Source organism: Vipera berus (assembly GCF_964194415.1).
Source record: "Vipera berus genome assembly, chromosome: 1".
NCBI classification, from domain to species: Eukaryota; Metazoa; Chordata; class Lepidosauria; order Squamata; family Viperidae; genus Vipera; species Vipera berus.
The window spans coordinates 191,046,846-191,072,987 of NC_138202.1; the positions used below are offsets into that span (position 1 = coordinate 191,046,846).

Below are 26,142 nucleotides of genomic sequence, written 5' to 3' on the forward strand. Positions count from 1 at the left end.
TATTTTAAATTTCTTTGCAGGGTGATGGCATAAGAGGAGAACAAGGGGACCCTGGTAGTAAAGGCCAGCCAGGCCTAAAAGGTTTTTCTGGTGAAATTGGTCTGCCTGGTGTGGGCTTGCCTGGTCCAAAGGGATATCCTGGTCCTACAGGTGACCCTGGCACATATGGAAACCCTGGCTTTCAAGGCCCTCCTGGCCCCCCAGGCACTCCTGCTCAGACAGGTACTTTCTTGAAATCCCCAACTAGTTTGAGCACATTTGGAAATCTGAGCACCTGAGAGGAATATGATCACAAAATGGCTGCTAGGAGGAAGGGAGCTGGTTATAAAAAGCATGAGACATGACAATCATAAAATGAAAAACGGTACAAAGTTAGATCTAATAAATGAAAATGGACTGTCACTCTTTTCATATCATTTTTAGCTGGGACTTCACAGATTCATCTTGAAGTTTGTATCAATATATTATACATGCATCCAGTAGAAATCTATCTGCAGAGTAAAAAATATATACACAATGCTTGGTAGTATCAGTTAATTCAAAACACAGATTTCATTAATCTTTGTGATTGTTATACGATATGCCAAAAAAAGCCATTCCAATCATTGTATTGATTTCCTGATTCCTCAAACCAAAAGCAGTAGAAACAAAGTGAGCAAAAAACTACTGTATACATTTTATAAAGTATGTATACCACACAGTAACAAAATACTAAAATCAATAGCAAAATATTATGTGATCTACTGAAAAAATGTATTTTCTACAGTTTGTGGTGAAGAATAGCTGAATATTAACTGAATATTCCAAGTCTGACTGTCAGCTTCCCAAACCCTCATTGTTTCTCCTGCATAGTTATTCTACTTTTGGGGCCTGCCATTCTGCTGGGTGGAGGGAGAGCATGCTGTCGCTTGGGATAACTTTCGCTTTCTACTTTCCCTCTCCTGCCTCTAACTGTACCAGCCGCCCAGACTTCGTGCCACCTGTGGATTGGCTAGATTTCAAATGGACATTATAACTTTGGTGGGGGGGAGGAATATTGCTAGCTTAACTATACCATTTGCGCAGGTTTTTCCCCAGATCTCGCCTTGACTTCCCTACTGTCACTAACCCGTAATAAAAGTATCCTTTGAGACAATGCCTGTTTCAAAGAGTTCTGCTTTCTTGGGTGGTTAGCTGAAGTGGGTCCTTACACTGACTGTTAAAGAAATCTTTTAAAATATTGGAATATTGTGAGCTTGACTTGGCTTCACTGTTTCCAGGGTCTGGTAGTGATAAACTGCCAGGAAAGAACACTTTTCACTGACCTTTTCTCATTAGAAGAATCAAATTATGTACACTAACCTAATGGCTAGTTTAAATGCTACGTATTGTACGCTAATGGCTGGTGTACGTATATGGGGAGATTGGGTTAAATTCCTGGTGGTGCTTCTTGAAGCTTTTTAATCACATTGAAACCTTTATCACACTACAACAGAATTACATAAATCTATAATTAATAAAACTAAAAAATACACATAAAATACAACAAAATTACATAACATAAATAATCAATAACAGATTACAGTTGAAATCACCAACATTTATACTAGTATAGGATGGATCACACAAATGGTGGCACAAAATCAGGCCATCTGGAAAGGTATATCAGGGTCTTGGCCAGCTTTGCAGATACTGGCCTGGCAAAGAGCTTGTTTTGATGGCCAAAGCAGCTAGTCTTTCAAGACCAATATCTCAGGAATAAAACTGCAGTATCTTTTGTTCTTATAACTGGGTTCGAAGTGTCTCTAAAGAGAACTCTCTACATATCTCTTACTTCCTGGTCATATTTAGTGATAAAGTCTTGACTCAACTCATGCCAGATAAATTCAAGAAACAAAATAGACAAGTATTTTAATGTCAACCTATAAGCTTTTGTCTAACATTAAAATTCTCTCTCTCACTGTCTCTCTCTCTCTCTCTGCCCCCCACTCTCTCTTACTTTCTCACACACACAAACACCCAAACCAAAAACAGATAGAGATAGATGATAGATAGATAGATAGATAGATAGATAGATAGATAGATAGATAGATAGATAGATAGATAGATAGATAGATAGATAGATAGATAATACTTGCATTTCACTTTTTAGTTCAAAACAGCACATATTGCTCAGATTTTTCATTTGTTCTGCTTGTAGAAAGGTTGTAGGCTTTTCCAGGGTTGATCTTTTGTTATTTAAAACAAGTGGAAAAAAAAGAAAGGCTGACAGGGAATTTCCATCTCGGTGAACTGGAAGTTAATTTCTGAGGTGGATGCTATAATTAATAAATCACTGAATCATAACAAGAGAAGTATTTGATGAAATTTTGTTTTGGAATTAGGATTAGTAGAATAATAAATGAATGTGTCCCTTCTGCTATGCAATATAAAGGTGTTGGCCATACAATTTTTATAGATCTCCTTATGTAACATTGCTTCATTTGTCCATCTCCTATATTTTGAATATTTAGGCATTTTTCCCTGCTTATGAATGAATTGTTTCAAACAGATAATTGATCCACTGAATTCTTATAGATGGATTCACAGGTATAGTCTAATTGAATATTATAGTTTTGTGCCTGGTAATGGCTTAAATAAATCAGACATTCTTGTTTGTTTGCTTCTTTTGTATTATAGAATGTGGGCAAACAGAGGACCGCTTTCTTAGAGATAATAGAACAGAATCAATTCATTCAGGTAAAGTAAACCAAATACGATTATTCAAAAGTGAATTATGTACTTTTATTTAAATGAGTGTTTCATGTCGCATAAGACAAAAAACCTATGCAACAAGAAAACTGTGAGAGAAGAGTACTATTTCAAAACTCTTTTTATACATTTTACTTTCACAAATTTTGTTTAACAAAATATGCTACGCACAATTATTAAAAATTCAGAAGCAATACTAAAGTAATTGCATTAAAAGAGTAAAACTGTTTTTCCTACTCAACTGATAATATGGGCTCTAAGCTAACAAAACCTATGCCATAATTCATTTGTTAAGGAACCATGAGCATTTTTTGTTCTTTATTTTTTCCATATTTTTTTCTTTAGGGACCAGCTGTGTTACCGGCCCAAAAGGAACTCCAGGGTATCCAGGACTGTCTGGACTACCAGGTGTGCTTTTTTAAAAGAATCAGATAGTACACAGAGCAAGAATAATTTGATCCAATTTTTCTTAACTGTAATAATTATTCCAAAATAATATTGTACAACTAGTCCTCAATTAAAAATGGGAATTGTGACTAGAATTGCTATCACTAAGCAATGCAGTCATAAAGTGCAACATCACAAGACTCTCCTTGTTGAAAGACGTTAAAGAAGGTCACAAATGGGCACAAACTAAGCACCCAGGTTACAATCACATGACTGTGGGAATGCTGTGGCAGCTGGACGTTCAGCATTGTTTCAGCATTGTTTGTTGAATGAGTGGTTGTTAATTAAAGACCACCTGTAAATGGAGATAAAATCTAGCTTACTTAATTAAAAATGAACTTCCATATTCATCTGTCAATTATTATTTTGCAATTTTGTGTATTTATACAAACTCAGAATTTTCAGTTGACAAAAGTAATCATTGTTGATGTTTTCTTGGTAATCAGTAATATAGTAGTTCTTTTTGTTTCAAGTAGACAAACCTGTTCTTAACTTACTTAACATATCAAATTCTTTATGTCCATAATATTTCAACAGAATTAAAAAAAAACCTTTGTATTGGTTTCAAAGTAACTTTTTTTTTAACAAAGGACAATATTTTTCATTTTAAATCCTTTTAAAATATTCCATCTGTTTCTGAATCAAAATGACTATTCATTATAGCAAGATGTATTTAAGAAATATTATTGGGACTTCTGAAGGAGGTATGGAAAACTAAATATGACTCTGTGAAAGCAGAGTTGACAACCAAGGATTCAGAGTGTAGACTGGTTTCCTTAGAATCTCTCCAGATAAAGAAAGGATGGGAGATGATCTACATGTGCTCCAGACAGCTACTCCTTAAGAGGAGACAATGATTTCCTGTGGATTTTAGTGCTGGAAGATGACAGGATTAGCCATCCTGCTTACAGCCACAACAAAGCCTTTTAAAGGACACTAAGTTTGCAAGTCTCATTTCCTAATCACTTTCAGAAAATGCTTATTAACTATTTTAAACCTATTAAAGACCTTCAGAATGAAAAATTTGAAAAATCTCCATAGGATGAATTGACCTTTAGCTCTGAACAAAAGAATAATTAATTATAAGATTAAAGAAACTGAAATAAACAGCAAAAAGCTAAATAGGATTTTGATCTTAGAAAATTATAGATGGACTAAGAGCCAAGACAAATTTGGAATATTGAAACTTTTACAATAAGACTTTAGAATTAATTATAAAGAAAAAACCGCTTCTTGCAGGAAATAGATGAGATTTGTTTTTAGAACACACAACAGATAAGTAATTTCATGATTTAAAAATTACACACTACAGGGGACTAAATATTTTAGTAAAAGGAAAAAAATGTGAGCCTATGAAATGCAAAATGTTATAACAATGAAAATACTGAAGCAGACATTTGAAGAATGGAGTCAGAAATTAGTAGCCATAATATAAACAAGGTTAGTAATGATGCCTGCTTCTATGGTTAGATTATGTCCAAAAGATGGTAATGAAGAAACAGCAGGTGTGAAACAAATCTTGTCTGATGCAGAAATAGTAGAAACAGAAATATTGGATTTTTAAAAGTATGGATTATAAGACACAGAAGGCAGCTAAAGTGGAAATACAAAGGACAGACCAAATGAACAACCCAGATAAAGACTCTTTACTGGATATACAAAAGAAGCTGACTGAAGTTTTAAAAATTAAAAGTAAAGTACAAACAATAAATCAAGAAGATGGTCTGGATAATGTATTTTCATTACATTTACAAAAGAGGCTTGCTAAAGCTTTGAACAATCTTCTGTGATGAGACAAAAAAGACTGAAGAGAAATCAAAGCCTATGACAATATCTGAATGAATTTAAGATTAAGATTGTCAGAAGTAAAAGGAAGGAATATAAAGTTGGTTCATTTGATCAAGGTGAAAATAAGACATAATATGTTTTTTATAAAGTTCTGGAAATTGTCTACAGACTGAAAAGTTCATGTTTTATGTATTTGCTTATAGATAGGGGATAGGTTATGGAAATAAGAGATATCTGTTTGTATGTATGTGTATATATATATATATATATATATATATATATATATATATATATATATATATATATATATATATATATATATATATGTGTGTGTGTGTGTGTGTGTGTGTGTGTGTGTGTGTGTGTGTGTGTGTGTGTAAATTACTAACAAAGAATTAAAGGGAAACAGATGCATTTCTGACTCTTTAGTCTTCATCAGTCAGCTATACCCTTCTGAGATTCGAACCTGGGCTGATTGCATATTAGGCAGTGTTATTTACCTCTTGAGCCACAGGATCTCTCTCGCTTTGTTAGCTTTCTGCAAGGGGAGATATGAGTCAAATGTTAACTATTTAGATTACCTTGCTAGGCCCCAAACATGGGGCAAATCTTTTATTTCCTGTTTTCAGCCTATCTTGAAGGCCATCGAACAGGCTGTAGTCACACCGGACAGTTCATATATTTGTGTAAATTGTGTATATATATATATATATATATATATATATATATATATATATATATATATATATAAATTGATTTTTAACAAAGCATAAATCACTCAATAATTGGTAAACAGTGTGTTGTCTGGGTTACATTTGTAGAACAATCTTTAACAATTAATTTCTATAATCTATATTCCATATGTTAATTTTAGTTGATTTCCTCTTTCCCCAAAATATCCTTTTTTGCAAACATTGTGTTAATACAATTCTTATTGTTTTGATAAATAACAATTTGAGTATATAGTTTTTCCAATATTTCTAAAGAATAATAATCATATTAATATGATATTTCTTTTCTTATTAGTCATTTTGATTGCCTTATCATAAATCCTGTTACAATACTTATTTTAGTTTATTTCTCCCACCAAGTTCTTACTAGTGAAAATTTTCTCAATGATTAATTACATTTACATTAGCAGATTTAATTCTATTTTTTCCATATAAGCCCTCTCACACTTTTATATTTCTTAAGAAATAAATAAAAGTATGAAAAGAGAAAAAAAAGAAAAACAAAAAAGAAGGAAAAAAAGCAAGAGCAATGAGACATAACAAATAGCATACTACTTAAAATATATATCCCTCCTAGGTTAATATATATTTATTTCCTCAATTTCTTATTCTTTTTAACAATAGCTAGGAATATATTTAATCTTTAAACATTCCATTCAATAGATCTAGTCATCTAGTCCCTTGACTCTAGTTCAAAACATTTTTTATACTTTTCTTAAATTCAGTCACATTTGCTTTATTTAAGTCATTTCAGCTTTTTTTTTACAGAAAAAAACCAAGCATACTATATTATTTGGAGAATTCATCCCTCTTAAAGTGGTATATTCCAAAGTTTTTTTTATTTCTTTAATCATATTTGAACAAATGCTTCTTTTTTAAGTATTCTCTCTGATAGGTCCCATCATTTATTTTCTTAGTTTCCATTTTAATCTTTTTTCTTTGCCCAGTGTCTTTCTTAATCAATGTACTTTGCTGAATCATAAGATTTTTCCATTTAATCATGGGTATTACTGTATATAAAGAAGGTAAATCAGTATCTTTGTTATGGGCATTTGCCCACTCCTTTTTATTAGGAAGCTTTTTCCTTCCTTTTCTCTCTACTTCTCTTGCACTTTTTGTCTCTCCAGTTCTGGTGTTTTTCCTCGTATCTCTGTAGAATGTTTTTTCCAATCCTTTTTCTCATCCTCACATTTGCTTTGAAGCGTTGAAATGTGAGTTATCTTTTCTTCCACTTGAATTAAATTATATTCTTTTGTTTTGTAAAATTCCATCTTTGAGTCTCTATCCTTGGAATTATGTTCAGTCATCTCTGCTATATTTTCCTGAGAGTTTTCTTGGAGTAGAATTAAATTGGAGATAAGTTGATTTATACTTTCAAAGTTATTCTATATTTCTTTGTAGTTTGAGATCATTGTCTTTGAATTGGTTGTAGCTTATCATATATTTCCTCTTGTGAAGTATTCATTGTTTCTTGGTAAGTATTTTCTATAAGTCTCTGGTTTTCCATAATGATCAAAAGTCCAGATTATTTTTCCTTTCCCCCCTTTGGAAATGGCTTTGAAGTCAGAATTAAATAGATGTGTATAGTCCAGAGAGTTCATTAAAAAAGGTCTTTTTTCTTTGTTTCTGTTCCCTCAGATTTGTAAGCCTCACTTTATCTAAACAGCTGTGTTTGTTGAGAACTTTGAAGGTCAGAGGCAGAAATTTGTCCCCAAATAATCCTTGTGCACCAGTAGGTGTCAGCATTGGTTCATTTTTCAGATCTTTCTAATCTTTTCCCTCCCTAAAGGGTGAAATTCGCCACTTCCAATAGCCAAAAAGTGGGGGGGGGGAACCCTCCTTCTCTCTCTGAGAGATCTTTTGCTTTGGGAATTCTCTTCTTCAGGAAAGTAGGTAGGATAGAGAAAATCAATATTCTTACCCAGATTCAAACACGCTGTTTACAATCAGCTTAAAGTAGAGCTTTTGACTTCTCTTGTTTGCAGCTTTGGTCTACAATGGAGTTAGCTAGCCTTTCTTCTGTTGGTTTCTGGAAGGCTTCTCCTGGACTGATTGGGGGGACCACCATCTCTCCTAGGTCCCTCGGACTACCTTCCTTCATTGCCACCTCTCTGGGGCGGCTCCTTACCCATTTAGGGTCCCCAAACAGAAAGAAATTCAGCTGAAGGGCTCGGCATTCCGAATCCCTCAACTGCTTCACTGCTCACAGGAAACTGGAAGTCCTCTTTTTTCTGCACTATTTACTTTATCTTACTATTTTCTTTCTCTTAGTTTGTATTAGTGTCAGTTTTCAAAAACCAAGAAGGACATGTTGAGATTCTTCTAAGCAGTTTCCTTTACTGTTCCTTACCTAGAGACAGAAATATTGCTAAACTACTTACACCAGAAACATATACTCTGAGAATTCCTAGGGAGGAGCCATTTTAACTCTCTTTCTTCCACACAAACTATCTAAACTTTGCTGCTTCTTGCTCTTCTGGAATACTTGGAAATCTGGACTATATTCCACTACAGTTAGTTTTTCTTGCTGTAATTAAATTTTTAAATAAAAAATATACATATAATGAGTGTACCTCACTTTTCTATTACATCTTCAAATCATAGGTGCAAAGGGTACAAAAGGGATTCCTGGTGAACCTGGTTTGCATGGATCACAAGGACTGAAAGGACTTCAAGGGGATCAAGGTCATGGAGGTGCAGCAGGTCCAACAGGTACTGCAAAACTAACAATTACTTGCAGATATTTGAAATATTTGAATAGCATTTATATTTCACCCTTTAGCTGGTTTGTATATTTGTTTGTTTACTTTTGTCAGAAGCATCACAATCAAAATAAGGCATATTATATGGCATATCATTTAAAATATAAAATACAAGATTAAAATGTATACAAATTAAACTAGCAATATTAATTGAGTTCTATCATGCTGTCATGAGGTTCTCAAGTGTACACTGATCGGGATGCAAAGGGCAGGTATACATATGTGTTGTTGTTTGCATATCGCACAGACAACAATCGCAAAGAGCAGAATCCACCAGATAGCTCCATTTGTTCAGAGTATCTCTGGATCTTGTTGTATCCATGCACAGTCTATTCAACAATTTCCATACTTTTCAGCTTCTGTCAAACCCAGGTGCCAGCTCCTACATTGGTTCCATCCAGTGTTGGTTCTTTGTAGCTTTCCATAGGTCCACTTTGCTTTCAAATTCTTTGAAGTCTTCTGTTGACCTAAGGAAACTCTTCCTGGATTTTAATTTTTGATAACCTGGTTGTAGGCCATACATGTTGTCTAGATATAGATGATTTAAGACTCTCCCTGTATGCAACTACTTCTCTGCAAACAGGAGCCAGGGCAATGCAGCTAGATGGTAGAACTTATCTAGAGGGGTAGGTTTAAGGCATCTGGTAGTAATTTTGCTAGTTTCATTCAGAGCAACATCTACTTTCCCAGCATGTGCTGATTTATATCAGAATGGGCAGGCATATTCACCTGAGGAATAACAAAGAGCTACCCTTTAGCTGGTGAATCACAGATTACACAGATCCACTGGGAAAAGAACTCTAATTCTAATTACGTGCTTTAAAAATAAGATTTGTAAAAGGAGATTTTAACTCACCAAAAATTCACTGGTTCTCTCCTGACAAAGAAATGGATCCTTACCAAGTATTTCTTGTTATATCTTCTGTTCTTTAGGCATTGAACAAGACAGGAACATTGAAACAGCAACAGGTTTATTAACTCAGAACAGAAGCAGCCCTAATGGCTGCTGCACAGCTATTTATACTGTTGGCCTCTAGGCGACAACCAATAGGTTTAAAGTAACAGTTTCCCGCCCCAAACCTAGTTATCAGCTTGGAGCCAGCCAGTCTGGCTTGCAGTAACAGCAACCATTAAGCAATACAGCAATCTAGGTCAGACATTAAGCAAGTGATTAAAACAGTTGTGGCCAATACATTACATTTCTGTTCTTAGATTTCCACTCATATCTAAAGATTATGCATTAATAACAGCACCTTTTTTTTGCTTCAGTAGCCATATAATAGCTGATTTACTGGGAACCATGTTAATTTCTCTTATTTTTTCAGTTTTTCACAAAAGGCCTTAAAATTTATTTTGTGTGTGATCTGGAGAGGAGCAAGTTGTCCCCAGCACTAGGGAGCAATTTTGCTTACTGAGAGGAAGAGGAATCTCCTCTTTCAATATTTGGAAAATCCCTTTTTGGGGTTAGACAATAAAACATAATTAATTCACATAGGTTGTGTATATTTCCCCTTTTCACAAAAAAGTTCAACCTAGAAGAATTAGATATTGCCAACCAGGGATGGTAATAGATATCAAGCTGATTACTTTCAACACTATCTAGATAAAGTTAAAAAGGTAAAGGTAAAGGTTCCCCCGCACATGCGTGCTAGTCGTTTCCGACTCTAGGGGCCGGTGCTCATCTCCATTTCAAAGCTGAAGAGACAGCGCTTGTCCGAGGACGTCTCCGTGGTCATGTGGCCGGCATGACTAGACGCCAAAGGCGCACAGAACGCTGTTACCTTCCCACCGTAGTGGTCCCTATTTTTCTACTTGCATTTTTACGTGCTTTCGAACTGCCAGGTTGGCAGAAGCTGGGACGAGTAACAGGTGCTCACTCTGTTACGCGGCACTCGGGATTTGACCCACCAAACTGCCGACCTTCTGATCGACTAGCTCAGCGTCCCAACCCACTGAGCCACCGCGTCCCTAGATAAAGTTAAATTAATGTAATTAATTTTAATAGTCATTAATTATTTTTATAGTCAGTGATTACTTGCTAAAGTATACAATATATAAAGGTCCAAAGTAATCCATTGAACTCATATTTTAAATCTTCTCGTATTTTTTAAAACCTGTTTATTCAACATGAGAGTTTTATATAAAATTGTAGAGATGTCTTTGATTTTAAATATTGTTGGTATATCTCATTTTAGAATATAAAAAAAATATATAAAGTCTTTTTTTTAGCAAATTAATTTAACTAGAAGGATAGTACCAACAGATTACAATTCACATGTTGAGGAAATAAAGGAGGGCAGCACTGAGAAAATTTTAATCTGATGGACAAATTATAATGAAAAAAATGCTGTTATTGGACTATTTGATCAGTCTATTATGCCAACACTTTTTCTAAATCATGTGCAGGAAATATTCATATAACAGGTTATTAATATTTAGGTTATACACATATGCAAATGCGGTATTTCAGTAATTACTATATTTCCATAGAAACTAATGGGAATAAGTGTTTGATTAATAATACTCATGATGCTGATTATTTTAATCTTTTTTCCTTACTTTATCTAATTCACTGTTAATTGATCAAAATTTGATTCTTATTACCATTGTCATTTTATTACACTTAGGATTCACTGGACCCAGAGGAAGCAGAGGTGCCCCAGGATTGCCTGGGGAAAGGGGGCTTCTAGGAAATCCTGGTTTGCCAGGTTTGCCAGGCCTCCTTGGGGAAAAGGGGCTTACAGGTGATGTTCTAGGAGTACCACCAGGCCCTCCTGGGGACACTGGGCCACCTGGATTCCCAGGAGCAAAAGGCTTGCAAGGAGATCAAGGCTTACCAGGAATTAAAGGTAACTCTGGCTCTGCTTACACAAAAGTTAATAAGAGAAAGAAATGATACAGTAGTGCCTTATACATTAGAACAAAGAGGGTGGCAGAAAGCTGAAAAGACGGAGTTGGATACTGGAGGAGCCACTGGGATGTTAAGGTTCTGCAGGTTCTGCAGCAAGATAAAACAGGCAAAGAGCCATGTGGTATAGCTCCAATGACAACATAGTCTCACAGACAATGTTCTGAGTGCGCAAGGTGCATCATCGGCACTTATCTGTAGTTCTGGGGAGGACTCTAGTAAACATGACTGAATTGGCACCAGCACAAACAAATTTTTAGAATGACTTTCCCAGGATTTTTTTAAAAAAATGGTGCTGCCTTAGGTCAGATACTTTTCAGCATCTTCATAAATGATCTAGATGAGGGGATAGAAGGGGAACTCATCACATTTGCAGATGACATCAAGCTGGGAGGAATAGCCAATTCTTTAGAAGAAAGGCTTAAAATTTTAGAAGGATCTTGACAGACTTGAGCATTGGGCACTAGCCAACAAGATGAAGTTCAGTGGTGAGAAAAGTAATGTCCAGCCCTTAGGCAGGAAAAACCAAATGCATAGAATAGGTGCTACCTTACTCAACATAGTAACTGTGAGAAGGTTCTAGGTGTCCTAGTGGTTAATCACTTAAATATGTGCCAGCAGTGTGCTGCAGCTGTCAAAAAAACCAATGCAGTCCTAGGTTACATCAACAGAGGGATAGCATCAAGACAAAAGTGATAGTACTACTTTATACCATGCTGGTGAGACCACACTTGAAATACTGCATCCAGTTCTGGTCACCATGATATAAAAAAGATGTTGTGACCCTACTAAGGATGCACAGAAGAGCAACAATGATAAAGGATGTGACATACAAATGGTTGAGGGACCTAGGTATGCTTAGCCTATCAAAGAGAATTATCAGGGAGACATAACTGTCTTCCACTACTTGAGGGGTTGTCAAAAAGAAGAGGAGATTGGGGCCATCAAAGGGCAGAACAAGAAGTAATGGGTGGAAACTTATCAAAGAGAGATACAACTTAAAGGTAAAGAGAAATTTTCTGATGAGAGCAATTAATCAATGGAATAGCTTGCCACATGAGGGTGTGGGTGCTCAATCACTGGAGGTTTTCAAGACTGGACAACCATTTGACTGGGGTAGTATAAGGCTCCTGCCTTGAGTAGAGGGTTGGACTAGAAGACCTCCATGGTCCCTTCCAGGTTTATGATTCTATGAGTGAGCCATGGTGGCGCAGTGGTTAGAATGCAGTACTGCAGGCTAACTCACTGCTCACTTCAGGAGCTTGATTCTGAATGGCTCAAGGCTGACTCAACCTTCATCCTTCTGAGATTGGTAAAATGAGAACCCAGATTATTGGGGGTAAAATGCTGATTCTGTAAATTGCTTAGAGAGTGCTGTAAAGCACTATGAAGTGCTATACAAGTACTATCCTATTGAATGATATAGGCAATATAATGATTTCTGCATATTCCACATGCAGTATTCTGAAATAGCTTTTAAAAACAACTCCACTTATTTTTTTACTCTGCTTTTAAATATTAGTGGAGTTTAATTCAGTTCCTGATTTAATATGTAAGTTTCAGCTTAAAATAATATGGGAGCCACCATGTACTCTCCCAAACTGTATATATCAACTGGACTCTCTGTTAATGGTTTTCCTGAAAATAAACAGTTTCACAATGCTATTTAAATTCTAGGCTGTAGTTTCATAGCTTTTGTCTAGATGCATTTTTTGCACTGGGGTTAGAGAGTACCAGGACCCCAATTAAATAATGGCTATAGAACATCAACTGGATTTGTTGCTGTTTCCAAATTATTTTAACCTGGATAGAACTCTTTCCTGAAACCATCTGATATCTATAACAATATCCAATATCTAATATTCAGAAAAGCCTTTTCTTTGCTTGCCATCTAAGTGTGTATATATGGTATGTGTGCATTCATAATTGTAGTGTTTATGTTATGTGCAATCAAGATTAGATTAGAGTACATAGGTGAATAGGTGGATGGATGAATAGATAGGGAGAGAGAAAGAGAGAAATGATAGACAGACATGTCTTTTGATTGGTATAAGTCTAGAGTAAATTGGTTTTGTGATTATTCATTTTAGGTTATGTTATGTTCATTTGTATTATCTTGTATATGTAAGTGCATTCAATCCTTAACTAAAATAAGTTTGTATTTTAATTTGAATATGAATTTGAAAAGATTCATGATTTTTATTCTTGAATGCAGTTCATTACCATCACCAAAGATTCTGCATGTTACCCCAGCAAAAGAAGCAATAAACATCAGCAAAAAAAGCATGCCTTTACATAGAGATGCTCAAATAAATGCTGCTTGCAAGTGATGAGATCGTTCAACATAAAAGCTTCTAGTCAAGCCCGTTTTTTTTCTACTGGTTTTGTCATCACTGTTTATTAGAATTTATAAGTCTTTGGGCTGGATTCATCTTTTACGAACAAGATAGCCTTGGCTTAAGCCCCACTAGGAAAAAGTTTGATTAATTCAGTAAGAATTGCCTGTAGATATCAGTTCTCTAAAGCATGACTGTTTACTTATTATCTCCTCCTGTTAGGAAGAGACGGCTTCCCTGGTTCACCTGGATCCAAAGGGAATCCTGGGTTTCCTGGGCCTACTGGCCCGACCGGTATCCGAGGACCACCAGCAACATTTGGATTCCCTGGACTCCCAGGCCAGCAAGGGTCCCTGGGAAGAAAAGGCTCACAGGGATTTGTTGGTGAGAAATTCTTCCAGTATTCCCCCCAAAAGATCTGTACAGCCTCATCACTTTCTGTTTTTCTTATAGACCAGGGGTGTCAAACTCAATTTTATTGAGGGCCGCATCAGCATTGCGGTTGCCCTCAGGGGGCTGGGTGGGTATGGCCTGGGTGGGCGTGGCCTACTGGGTGGGCGTGGCTAGAGTGTGTATGGCCTACTGGGTGGGCATGGCCAGCTCTACATCATTCGCATCAAGGGTGCCTATGGGGGCCTGGGCAGGAGTGGGACAGATCTGAGGGTCTCTGGCAGAAGGAGGGTCTCTGGGCCAGGGCCAAAGCAGAGGGGGCCGTTGCCTCACTGTTTCCAGGATGGCTTCGCAGGCCACATGAAACCACTTCGCGGGCCGGATCTGGCCCCCGGGCCTTGTGTTTGACATGTCTGTTATAGATAGCAATCTAGCAGCCTCTGCATCCCCTGCCCCTTTACGTTACACATAGGAGGACATAACAAGCCTTTTCCCCATTCAATTATTCTTCCTCTGCCACACATCCCAACCTATCAAGATAGCCTCTATGTCTGCCTGCCACAAAATGCGGGAAACACTTCCTTTGTTTATTTTTAGAGACAAATGAGTTCTTAGTATTGTCTTTTGTGGGCCTATACAAATGGTGTGCAGGAAGGCCTGGAGGAACATTGTCCATGGGGTCGCAAAGGGTCGGACACGACTACGCAACTAACAACAACAACAACATAAATGGTGTGCAATAGCTGCTCTCTGCTGCCTATATTTTAATCAATCACCTCTCTTTGATTTTTTTATAGGATCACCTGGTATCAGAGGGGAACCAGGGGAGCCAGGGAAAGTGGGTCCTATAGGCATGAAAGGTCTGCCAGGGGACAAAGGTGAACTAGGCTTCGTTGGACCTAAAGGAAAGGCTGGGGAACCCGGCCACCCTGGCATTGTCGGAATGCCTGGTTTCCCAGGACCTAAAGGTAAAAACAACTCCAACATAAAATCTCTACTCGGGATTACAACCCACTCCTTTTTCAGTCACCATCAACTTTTGCAGGGCTCTAATGAATTATTTTCACTTATTGTAAAGCCCCTTTGTAAAGCTAAAAAGGCTAGGTGTGTTACTTAACAAGTAGCCATAAAAGTCATTGCATGACAAAATACCGTATAAGATGAACTACCTCTTATGTCTTTCAGCTGCTTTGACATTCCTAGGTTTAAATTCTGCAAATGCATCTTCTCAAACTGTAATAATAATAATAATAATAATAATAATAATAATAATAATAATAATAATAATAATAATAATAATAATAATAATAATAATAATAATTGTACTTTAGATTTCCACTGAAGGCATAGCTCTAAACATGTTTTACCATTTCCATTCAAGGTGCTAAAGGATCCTCTGGCATTGGAGGTTTCAAAGGTGCTATGGGGTTCAAAGGATGGCCCGGACCGAAGGGAATCCAGGGAGACGGAGGCCTCCCTGGAAGGCAAGGTGCTAAAGGACCATCTGGGGAATTCGGATTAAAAGGTATGATCTTCAGTATTACGGAGCATTCACATTATTCAGTACGTTCAGGTACAACTGCAAATAGGCTTTCAGAAAGCTTTTGTTTAACTGAAAATTCCTTTTATAAAAAAAACATTTCAGTGTGATCCTAAGTATATTGATTTACAATCAAATTCTATAAATTCAGTTGGGTTTACTCTGAGTAAACATCTTTAGGAATACTAGCTTTAATCTTAACACATACAAATTTCTAACAGTATCTTTTCGCTTTGCCTTTACCTTCTATGTAAGGCAAATGAAGAACAGATGCCAAGTTCAACAGTATGTATTTTGCTCTTCTTTAACAGAGGAATCAGAAAGAGGTTGTAAATATATATTTTGATTTTTAAATAAAAAACCTCTTCCATGACCCCAGTTGAAAAAGAACAGTGGGTGCATTATCACTAATAGTCATTTATTTTGGTCATTCACCAGCAAAACAAAAGAGTCACAACTGATTATAGTAAAACAAGGTATAAAATAACAATATAAAATTGTAAATTAAAATTTAGGAATTTTGAGCATAAAATTAATATAGTAAAGTATGTTTCAATTTATTTAAGATAACTAAACCCCTGTTTAGAATAACCGAATAGTAAAATTACCAATTAGAAATGCATGAAGCCTTACATTGCTGAAACCATGAAAAAGTTATAATCTGTAAACTACTAAAAGCCTCATATCTATTTGTCTGTTTGTAACCTTCAGTTGTACAAAGTATCATAGGGCAACAATTTCTGAACTAAGGTACTTCACACTGACTAACTTACAGAATGCCAGGACCTGCTACTCTCTATAGGAATGAAATTTGAGAAAATTGTGACCGCTTCTGCATTGCCACACTGCTGTTTCAACACTGCCATGCTGACATGGTTAGCCATGGTCACATGATCATCATTTCCAACACTCAAATCAATGTGCAATCTGGCAGGAAATATAAACTTGATAATAATTGCCAACAATTTGCTTGTGGGAAGCTGGCAGGAACCTCCTCAATGGGGAAGTTGGCAAGGAAGTTGCTTAGGAAAGTCTCTCCGATCCACACAAACTGTTCAGCCCCACTGCATTTGCACCATACAGAGTACTTGTGCACTCCCACACACCCTTCCAGCCCCACACTGCACCTCTTGCACACACCCATACACTCTTTCCAACCCACATCTCACTCATCCTTGCATGTTCTTCCCAACCCATGCTGCACTACTGCGCACCCTTTTTAACCTATACAACACCTGTCATGCACCCCCCTGCACCTGTGCAGCCTTCACAACCCAGGCCATACCCATGCACATCCCAACCCAGACAGTACCTCTCATGCACCCTTCCCAACCCATGCACTGCACCTCTTGCACAAGCACCATGCACCCTTCCCAACTGCTACTGCACCACCACCTGCCCTCCTTAACCCATTTGATGCCTCTTGTGGAACACCAACTTCATGAATGTGAGTGCCCTCCCTGACACCTGTGGCTCTTCCTGCATCCCCGTGCACCCTTCCCAACCTACACTACATGCATAGGGGTACATGAGAGACTCCATTGTTCGTGTGAGTGAGGGGTGCATGAGAGGTGCCACAAGGAGAAGGGAAGGTGTAGTGAGGTCTGTAAGAAGTGCAGTACAAGATGGGGAAGGTGCACAGGGGTGCAAGGGTACAAAGGAGACAGCGGAGGGTCAGGAGCACGGAGCTTTGTGCATGTTAGATGAGGAAATATATGTCATGCTTGTCCCACCTCAGACATTTAAGAAAGAAAGACTCTCAACTCCATTTTTTGAAGTGAACGTTTCTTTTATTAAAATCAAGCAGTTACAGCGAAAGTAAAGTTGGATCTGTATATTTCTGTGTAAAGTTTGGAATTTTCCCTTTCCTCTGTCCCTCCCCCCTTGAAGCAGTCCATCAATGTCTTTTTGATGTTTGGGAAATTCTTTGAAGATTGGCGCCTCTCTGGTGTAATTTCACATACTGTTCTCAGGCTTCGTCCTTGATCGGCCAGGTTAGTCAGGATCGACACCTGTGGTTCTTGTCACCCTGACATTCCCCACCTTGCACATTCCCACTTCCCCAATTGCCTCCCCCTCCCTTGCATTGTATGGCAGGATACCAGTGACGCAAAGGACGCTGAAGATGGAAGGCCTGACAATATCTCTGAAGTGGCCCAACAGGTCACAGGTTGTTTAATTAATGACATATCTTTTTAACATGTAGTCATATAATGTGTAAGTAAAGATAAATACATAAGGAATTATTACATCACCAATTATAGTGAATATTTACCTACATTGTTAACATAACTTAGGCAAGTTATAAAATTAAGATTTTGAATTGAATTTTGAATAAAAAAGTAAATAAGATTCAGTTGACAGTAAGGACATAAAACATTGATAAAAAGAAGAAACTAAATGGATAGCTGTATTCTAATTCCAAACAGAAAATATCTAATAGAGGTTTGAGGAGAAATTATGTGTATTGTACAAACTATAGAACAGTATTTGGCTATAATCATCAAAGCAGATTCGGATTGGCCTGACAGTAGCAACTTAAAGCAGAAAGAATCAGAGCAATTAGAATTTTTGGCGATGAGTGGAAAGAAAAAGTAATTCCTGATGAGCATCAGCATGGAGGGAGCAATACACTATAACATGTTTTATTGTTCCAATTATTCCTCCAACACTGGCAATTTGTTCAAAAGGGTTGTTTTGTTATCTCCCTTCAATAATTGCTGTTGAATCTAGCCAAAGAGAAAGCCCTTCTGAATTGGGGGTTGGGGGGGGCATGTGGTTCGTTGTGCGACTAAAGTTTCTGGCTAGCTGAACTAAAAGTTCAGAGTTGCTCAGAAAGATGTTTCTGGGTAAGAATGACAAATCTGATTGAAGCACCATATTTGGAACTCAGTGGGATATCTGAAAGATAGACCTCAAGACTAAAACATACGAAGAACGGCTGCAGGACTTGGGTTTGGCTAGTCTAAAGAAAAGAAGAACTGGGGGAAAACATGATAGCAGTGTTCCAATATCTGAGGGTCTGCCACAAGGAAGAGGGGGGCTGACATTATTTTTACTAACCTGCCTTTCAGCTGCATTCTGTTTCTCTGCTCGCTTCTCAGCCTTTGCCGCGTGTTTGTGGGACTAAAAAAAAGTTCAGTCAGACTTTCTAACTTCTTGTGGGATCTCAAGAAGTTAAAAAGTCTGGTTGAACTTTTTTTTTTACCGGTAGTCCCACAAACACGTGGCAAAGGCAGAGAAGCAAATGGAGAAACAGAATGCAGCTGAAACATAGGTTAGTAAAAAAAATGCTTCTGGGAGGCGAGGGCATCTGGACAGGGGCGGGCATGGCAATCTTACCCTGTGCGGTGGCAGGAGGGTGGGGCACGTGCCCTTCCTATGCAAGGCCAGCCCCTGCAGCCCCGGGGCAGCTGTGTTGGGCTGTGGCATGCAGGGCACTGAGGTAAGGGCTGGCAGACTGACCAAAATGGCAGGTGGAGTGCTGGAGGCTCGGGGAGGGTGCGTTCAGGCCATTGGCAAGAGCAATGGGGGTCAGCAGAAAGCTGTCTCAGAACAAGTGGAGCAGGTAAGGAAAGAAATCCTTGCTCACCCGAGGAATTGCCTTTCTTTCCTTACATGATTCCCAGCCCCATGCCGTTTCTCCTTCGCAATCCACCACTGCGTGCAGAGAAACAAAGGAAGTTTTTTGGGGGGTGGAAAGGTTAATCAATCAATTCCAACTTCTTGCAAAAAAAAAATCTCACGAAGTTGGAATTGATTGATTGACCTTTCCCCCCCCCCAAAGAAAACTTCCTTTGTTTCCCTGCACACAGCGTTGGTGGATCACAAAGGAGAAAAGGCACAGGGCTGGGAGTCAGGTAAGGAAAAAAAGGCAATTCCTGGGGGGAGCGAGGATTTCTTTCCTTACCTGCCCCACTTGTTCTGAGGCCACTTTCCACTGAGCTGCACTGCTCTTGTCAATGGCCCGACTGCCCACTTCAGCACCCTCCCTCCTTGAGCCTCTGGCACTCCACCTGCTGCTTTGGTGGCACTGTAAGCAGAGCTGTGAAGTTCTCTTCTCTGTCAGAACAGAAAAGAAGGGGAAGGTGAGCAGGGAACATGCTTCGCTTGTTCCACAGCCGCTTTCAGCCAATCCGCGTTTCAGCAGCATTGGGCATGATGTGTGAGGTGTCATGGTTCTGACAGATGAAACTCTTCAAAGAACTTCAAGGCATTGTTTACTTTAAAGAATCTTTATTCAAGTAGCATGGCATCGGCACGTACATGGTCGAAGCCAAAATCTGAATTCTCCTCCCCTAAACACATAGTATCAAAGCACAATTCCCTCCTCTAATTAACAGTGTTTTGCCGAAACTGGCTGTTTGCCACCTCCTGCCCAATGCTGCTGCCATTAGGCCGGGGAACAAGCTGGGTGGCGGTAAGGAACTGGTATAATGGCACATAGGTCAGAAGGGGGGAGGATCCACCAGGCCTCATGGCAGCAGCATTGGGCGTGACGCATGACATGGCAAACAGCTGCGGCCAGCGGCAAATAGCCACATGGTACTGAAACTGGCCATTTGCCGCCTTTCTCGTCGCACCCAATGCCACTGCCATGAGGCCACAGAAAAAGCCGGGCAGTGGTAGGAAACCAGTATAATGGCATGTGGTTCAGAAGGGGAGAGGATCCACCAGGCCTCATGGCAGCGGCATTGGGTGCAACGCACAAGGTGGCAAACGGCCACGGTTGGCGGCAAACAGCTGTGTCACACCGAAAACGGTCATTTGCCACCTCCTGCCCAATGCCACTGCCATGAGGCCATGGAACAAGCCGGGTGGTGTTAAGGAACCGTATACCAGTACCGTGGGTCAGATCCCCCCTCGCCTATCAGCTTCACCTCATCACAAGCAGGCCTTCCATGCAGGCCCTTAAGTAGGGCTTACTTTTGGGAAGAGGGCTTATATTAGGCCCACCGCCCGAAAATCAGCTGAAGCTTACTTTCGGGGCAGGTTTACTTTCAGGGAAACACGGTACCTCTTAGATAGCAGCTCCACATAAATTTCCATGAAGGAGATATAATATACTTTTCCCTCCCTGGTCTCAAATTGCCTTCTTTCCTCAAAGAATGTGAATTCCTTGCTTTCCTAATCTAACAAGGTGCTGGATGACAAAACATAATAATTTGACTCACCGACAGAGGCATTGATGGGTAGAAAATTCTCTAGGGTAGGTTGATTGAGGTCAGTGTCCTTTCTTAGTTCAGAGTATTTTCATTGATGTTTTTTGAGTTTTGATGTACCAGCATTCTTTCTAACTCTGTTATTGCTTTTTCAAAGAAATCTGTTGTTAGATCCGTTCCCTGTCTAGTCTCACAGCTGCTGGCAGGGAAATATGAATTCAAACAGTAATTAGTAAATGCTTATTTTCTGCAGTGAATTAAATAGAAATATCTGAAGGAATTACCAGAGCTCTTCGGAGTATATATTGCCACTTTGCCATCTTCCTATCACTAATTCAACTGGAAATGCAGAATGTAATCTCTTAATCATATTTTCTATATTATTTTCCTTTTTTAACACCTAATTTTCCTGGAAGAAAATAAAGGGGTGGGTCTTCTACCTACTGTTCAAATCAAATAGAATTTATTTTCAAACAAAGGAAGTTAACAGGACAATTTGGAAGAGTGTTTAAACACAACTATTAAAAGTCTGAAAGAAGAGGGACAAAGCCTTTTTTCATTTCTACTATTTCCTCTTAAACGTATTGCTTTATGTGATAAGAATATTATCATAGCATGCATTTTTACCTCTAGATAGCTATAAGTCTAAATTTAGAGGAAAAAGTATAGGTTAGTGACAAACCATATGTCTTGCATGAGAAAGATGACAGGTTTTAATGTCTGATTTCCAGATAAGGCTAAGAAAAATCTTTGGCAGTGAAATTGCTAAAAAAAGAAAATAAAGCAAGGCACAAATTCAATTTAATATAGGGCAACTTGTATGTTTCCAATACATCCTTGATTAGGATTCTTATCTTGAAAGGTGAACGTGGAGTTCGTGGTCTACCAGGAGCACCTCCTAAAATCATACCAAGCATAATGCTGGAAGTGAAAGGTGAAAAGGGAGATAAAGGACTGTTTGGTGTTAAAGGGACTATCGGTTTAAAAGGTAAAGAACCACCATGTATCATAAATACAATATATTAAAAGTTTTGTTGTACCCTTCCGCACGCACCAAGTTCTGATTTTTGTACAGTGAGGGAATGCAAGCTTCCTTCTCATTAGACTGTAAATTCCTCCTTATATGAAAAAAAGCATTCCCCACCCCCACTCCACCAGTCTGGCCTAAGTAAAACAACTCATTGCCTCTTACTTTTATTCAGTTTTCCTCTTCCCTGAATTATGGATGACTTCAAATACATAAATAACAAAAGGAATAGATTCCTAGTGAACTGTGGATGATACAGCTGTAATGGTCTCAGACTAATAAAAAAGGACATTATCAAGGTTCTGGTCTGGTCAAAGATCACAAAAAAGCCAACTGCAGATTACTCGGAGTAGAAGACACACAGAGTAGTGCTGCTGATGTTAACAGTCTTTCGGCCTTTCTGAAACCTCAGATGTCTGCATAGCTGGGAAACTGGAGAACCATCCTATTAGTCTGAACTCTACATATTCAAGCTGAGAAGGCAGGAAAAAAATGGCTTCTCCTGAATTGAGGTAGTTTGGGGTTCATCATACTCTGAATCTTCTTCACAGCCTTGTTAGATTCCTGACATAAGGTTGGGACCATCATAATTTATCTTGGAGGAATTTTATGAGAAGGCTTAAGGAAGTAGGCAAGAATAGCATTGTTCTTCAGAGATCCAGTACTCAAGGAAAATGTCCACCTATGGTTCACCATTTCCTCATTATTCTGGGCTGATTTCAAGAGATAAAGCCAGATGAGGCTGTGCTTTAGCAAACCTGGATAGCATTCACAGCCAGGAGCCATTTGATCCCATTCAAGGAAAAGAAGTGATTGCTAATTAATATTAATTAATTACTTTTCTAATTAAAGGTTTTGGTATGCAATTCATAACAGCACAAAAGAGACATCCATGAATATAATAACCATATTGTATTACAACAATAGCAAAATGTAACTAAATAAGAAATAAATCTATTCAAAATGTTTACCATAAAATCAATACTAGGCATCAGATGTCTAAAAAGGAAAGATTTCAATGCCTGCCTAAATGCCAGAAGTGAAAGGGTCAGATGGCTCTCCGGTAGTAGCATATTCCACATTGGGTCAGTCACTGAGAAGGTCTGCTTTCTGATCGTCTTTCACCAAGGATGGATCTTAAGAAAGCCCTTTGGGTTGCCCTCACAGGATAGGCAGAATAATGTTGGACACAGTGGTCTTAAGCCGCTATTGAATGTGCCAAATTAGAAGCAAGACCTTTCGGATAGAGCAACTGCTGATCCCAAGCATACCCGAGACATAAAGTTTTGGACCATCTTCTCTGCAGAGAAGAAAAGAAATTAACATTTTCAATTGTATTTTTGTAGGAAGTAAAGGATTGCTCGGATTACCTGGTCAGACAGGAATATCGGGTTTACCTGGATTTCCTGGTTTCGAAAAAGGTCAGAAAGGTGACACTGGAACTAAAGGAATAAGAGGTGCTCCAGGATATGCTGGTATCCCAGGCCCTCGTGGTATTCCTGGCTTCCCTGGAATCACTGGACGGAGGGTGAGCAAAACTGGGTGTGTTGATGGTTGTCTGCATGCGTGAATCAAACTATCTCTGTGTTTTATCTCTTACTTTATGGGAGCTCATAAAGCGGAGCACTGAGATCCCCAACCCAAATTCTGTAAATCTATCCCCAAACACATTAAATTATCATATTGGATTTTACTCTTTTACTTTTATTTCAAAGGTAAAGCATAGGGCCCGGTTACTAGAGAGACCAGCAATTTCTTCTGGTAGGATGGGCCTGCTCCAGGTCCCTTCAATTATACAATATTATCTATACTAGGAACCTGGAGACCTAGCTTTTTCCACAGGCCTTTGGTGAGGGATAGTGAAGCCCTTGGGTTTTGTTTTTAGCCTATCAGTAATTCACGCTCTGTTTTATTTTATTGTAATAAAATTTAATTTGTACTTTCCTGTTTTAGTTGTTATGAGTTGCCCAGAGTAATTGAGAATCTGGAGGCACACAAATTTGATAAATTTAAAAAACGTAATACACTACACATTGTATAATTTCTACTTATCAAGACTCATGACAGAATTCTGATAAAACCAACTTTCTGGTTAATACTAATTCTAACTGATAAGATTGTGTCCATTTTCAATGTGATAGGGAGAAAAAGGTGTTCCAGGAGTGCCAGGTGCGATTGGTGAAAGTGGCCAACTGGGGGAAATTGGTGAGTCCAATTATTTTTAGGAATCTAAGTTTTTTTTAAAAAAAAATCATGTATGCAGTTACATAGAGACACTGAACTTGGTTTCTTGAATCATTTTATTCTTCATATACTTTCATATTTACCTATTGCCTTTTTTGCATTGTACTAAAACTGATGCAGAGTTCTCAACAAAGAGCATTCTATACCCTATCAGAAGTGCTAGGGGCAGCTCATACCTATTCTACTTGTTAGGTGTTCCCAGTCCCCCCCAGATATGTCTTATAAGGGTTGGGCTGCCTGGGGGGGAGGTGTGTGGAATTGAGACGGTACCTCCTCGCAACATTTTGTCACATTTTTGTATCTCTCTCTTGTTTATACATCCTGATTGATCCAGGGAAGAGGGAAGAGATGTACTGCAAATGAGATAAGAGTGTTAATAGATGTAGTGGAGACTTTGATGGCATCAACAGGAGCATAACAACTACTAAATTTGTTCTTGTCCCAATGGGCAATCTCTGTTTTTGACCACTCTGTTCATTCATGTATGAATTCACTTTTGTCTTGTCAAAAGGGAACAATAAATCAGGGGCTTTTCGTGCAACTTTCAAGGAATCAACTGATGAAAATGTGGATTTCTTCAGTCTGCACTCCAGTTATTGTCTCCTCTGACTTTTCTTCCAGACTAAGGAGCACAACTGATGAAAAGTAGTACAACCAAAGATCCTCTAGCTTTGCCTTTTCTTGAAAGGCAGTTCTATCAGGAGAGTGCAGTAAAGAGTCTGTAGTACCTTTTAAACTACTGCTCTTTTGTTCTTTTGTAACTGATTGGTTACCTAGATTAACATCCTGTGATCTCTGCTTCCACAGTTTTTGTAAAACTAGCCCAATAATTCAGAATAACATTTGTAATCCCTTCAGATAAATAACTTAGTTTATTCATTTGGGTATTGAATTTCTAGGCCACCCAACCATAAAACAACTCTGAGCATCTTTACAAATTAAAAGAAAAAAAATCCTAATATCAATATTTTCTCCATAAATGTCAGATAATACTTCATTCTTATAATTCTTGAACTTTAATGTATATGTTAATTCCATAACTCTTATATGACAGTCAAAATAAGTGTCTCAATAGGATTACATTTAAAAAACAATTATTTTTATACAAGGAAGGGTAAATAATTTCACAGTCATGACTAAGACTAAAATCATGTGGGTTTTTGTTGGTGTTGTTATATGAGCAAAGATGAATATCTTGGTTATGAGTGTTTGTCTTCTAATTCAGTTTGTTTTTTAATTTTTATGCTTTTTTAAAGAAAAAAGCTGATTTTCTACCTTCATTCTTGCAGGAACTTCTGTTTCTTATAGACCTTGGAATTTTTCTCATTTTCTCCTAACATTATAGAATACATGCACAGAATAAAATATGACACAGATTGGGGAGCCATAGAATCAAAGGACTTACACCTTCATTCAAGATATTTCTTGAAATCAACCCTTTTTATATGGCCTAACTTAGGGCAGTGCATTTGTACATCTTACAAAAATTTTGGCATGGCATTAGTAAAACAGGTAATCCTATAAGCAGGAGATATCTGCTACCTCTGACTTCTAAGAAAAGGGTCTCCCAGAAAAGGTTGGGAGAGTGATAACTTAGATGTCCATTCACACATAGTGTTAAAAGTTCCCATCCATTGGCAGATGCAGATTATTACCAGAGTGCCCTGCAGGAATGTTCCTGCAGGACACGGTTTTATTATAACTTCAATTTTATTTTTCTTAGTTTTAAGTTCTATAAAGAATAGGAAAACATTGAGAGAGTTTTTATCATCATGTAATATCTGTTTGGGACACATGGGAGGGAATAGCTAAGGGGAAGAGGTTCCTTAATTTTTTATCCTGTGATCAATCATGCTGGCATTTCAGAATATTGGCATAATTTATTTTCAAAAATATGTTCCTGTACTTCTCAGTCCAGTCTGGGAAATCAGATGACCTTTTGCCAATCAAAGAGTCAAAGTGTCTCCATCTGTTGGGGGGGAAAATCTTGTAGAATGTCTCTCTAGATCAGGTTGTGTACAGTAAGAAATTCCCCAGCAAGTTTTAACATTAAAATATATTCAGATGATGGATACTG

The 26,142-nt window shown here is 38.1% G+C and overlaps 1 protein-coding gene across 1 annotated transcript in view; it reads left to right on the forward strand.

Annotated features, from left to right (window-relative positions):
• The window catches only part of COL4A2 (collagen type IV alpha 2 chain), a 201,561-nt gene that overhangs the window by 144,032 nt on the left and 31,387 nt on the right, over positions 1–26,142 (forward strand). The window contains exons 25-35 of the mRNA XM_081313055.1: positions 21–222; positions 2,659–2,718; positions 3,076–3,138; positions 8,301–8,408; positions 11,086–11,307; positions 13,925–14,086; positions 14,890–15,060; positions 15,474–15,617; positions 21,657–21,782; positions 23,168–23,349; positions 23,963–24,026. Of these exons, the coding sequence (XP_081169181.1) occupies positions 21–222; positions 2,659–2,718; positions 3,076–3,138; positions 8,301–8,408; positions 11,086–11,307; positions 13,925–14,086; positions 14,890–15,060; positions 15,474–15,617; positions 21,657–21,782; positions 23,168–23,349; positions 23,963–24,026 (1,504 nt within the window). The remainder of the gene's footprint in view (positions 1–20; positions 223–2,658; positions 2,719–3,075; positions 3,139–8,300; positions 8,409–11,085; positions 11,308–13,924; positions 14,087–14,889; positions 15,061–15,473; positions 15,618–21,656; positions 21,783–23,167; positions 23,350–23,962; positions 24,027–26,142) is intronic.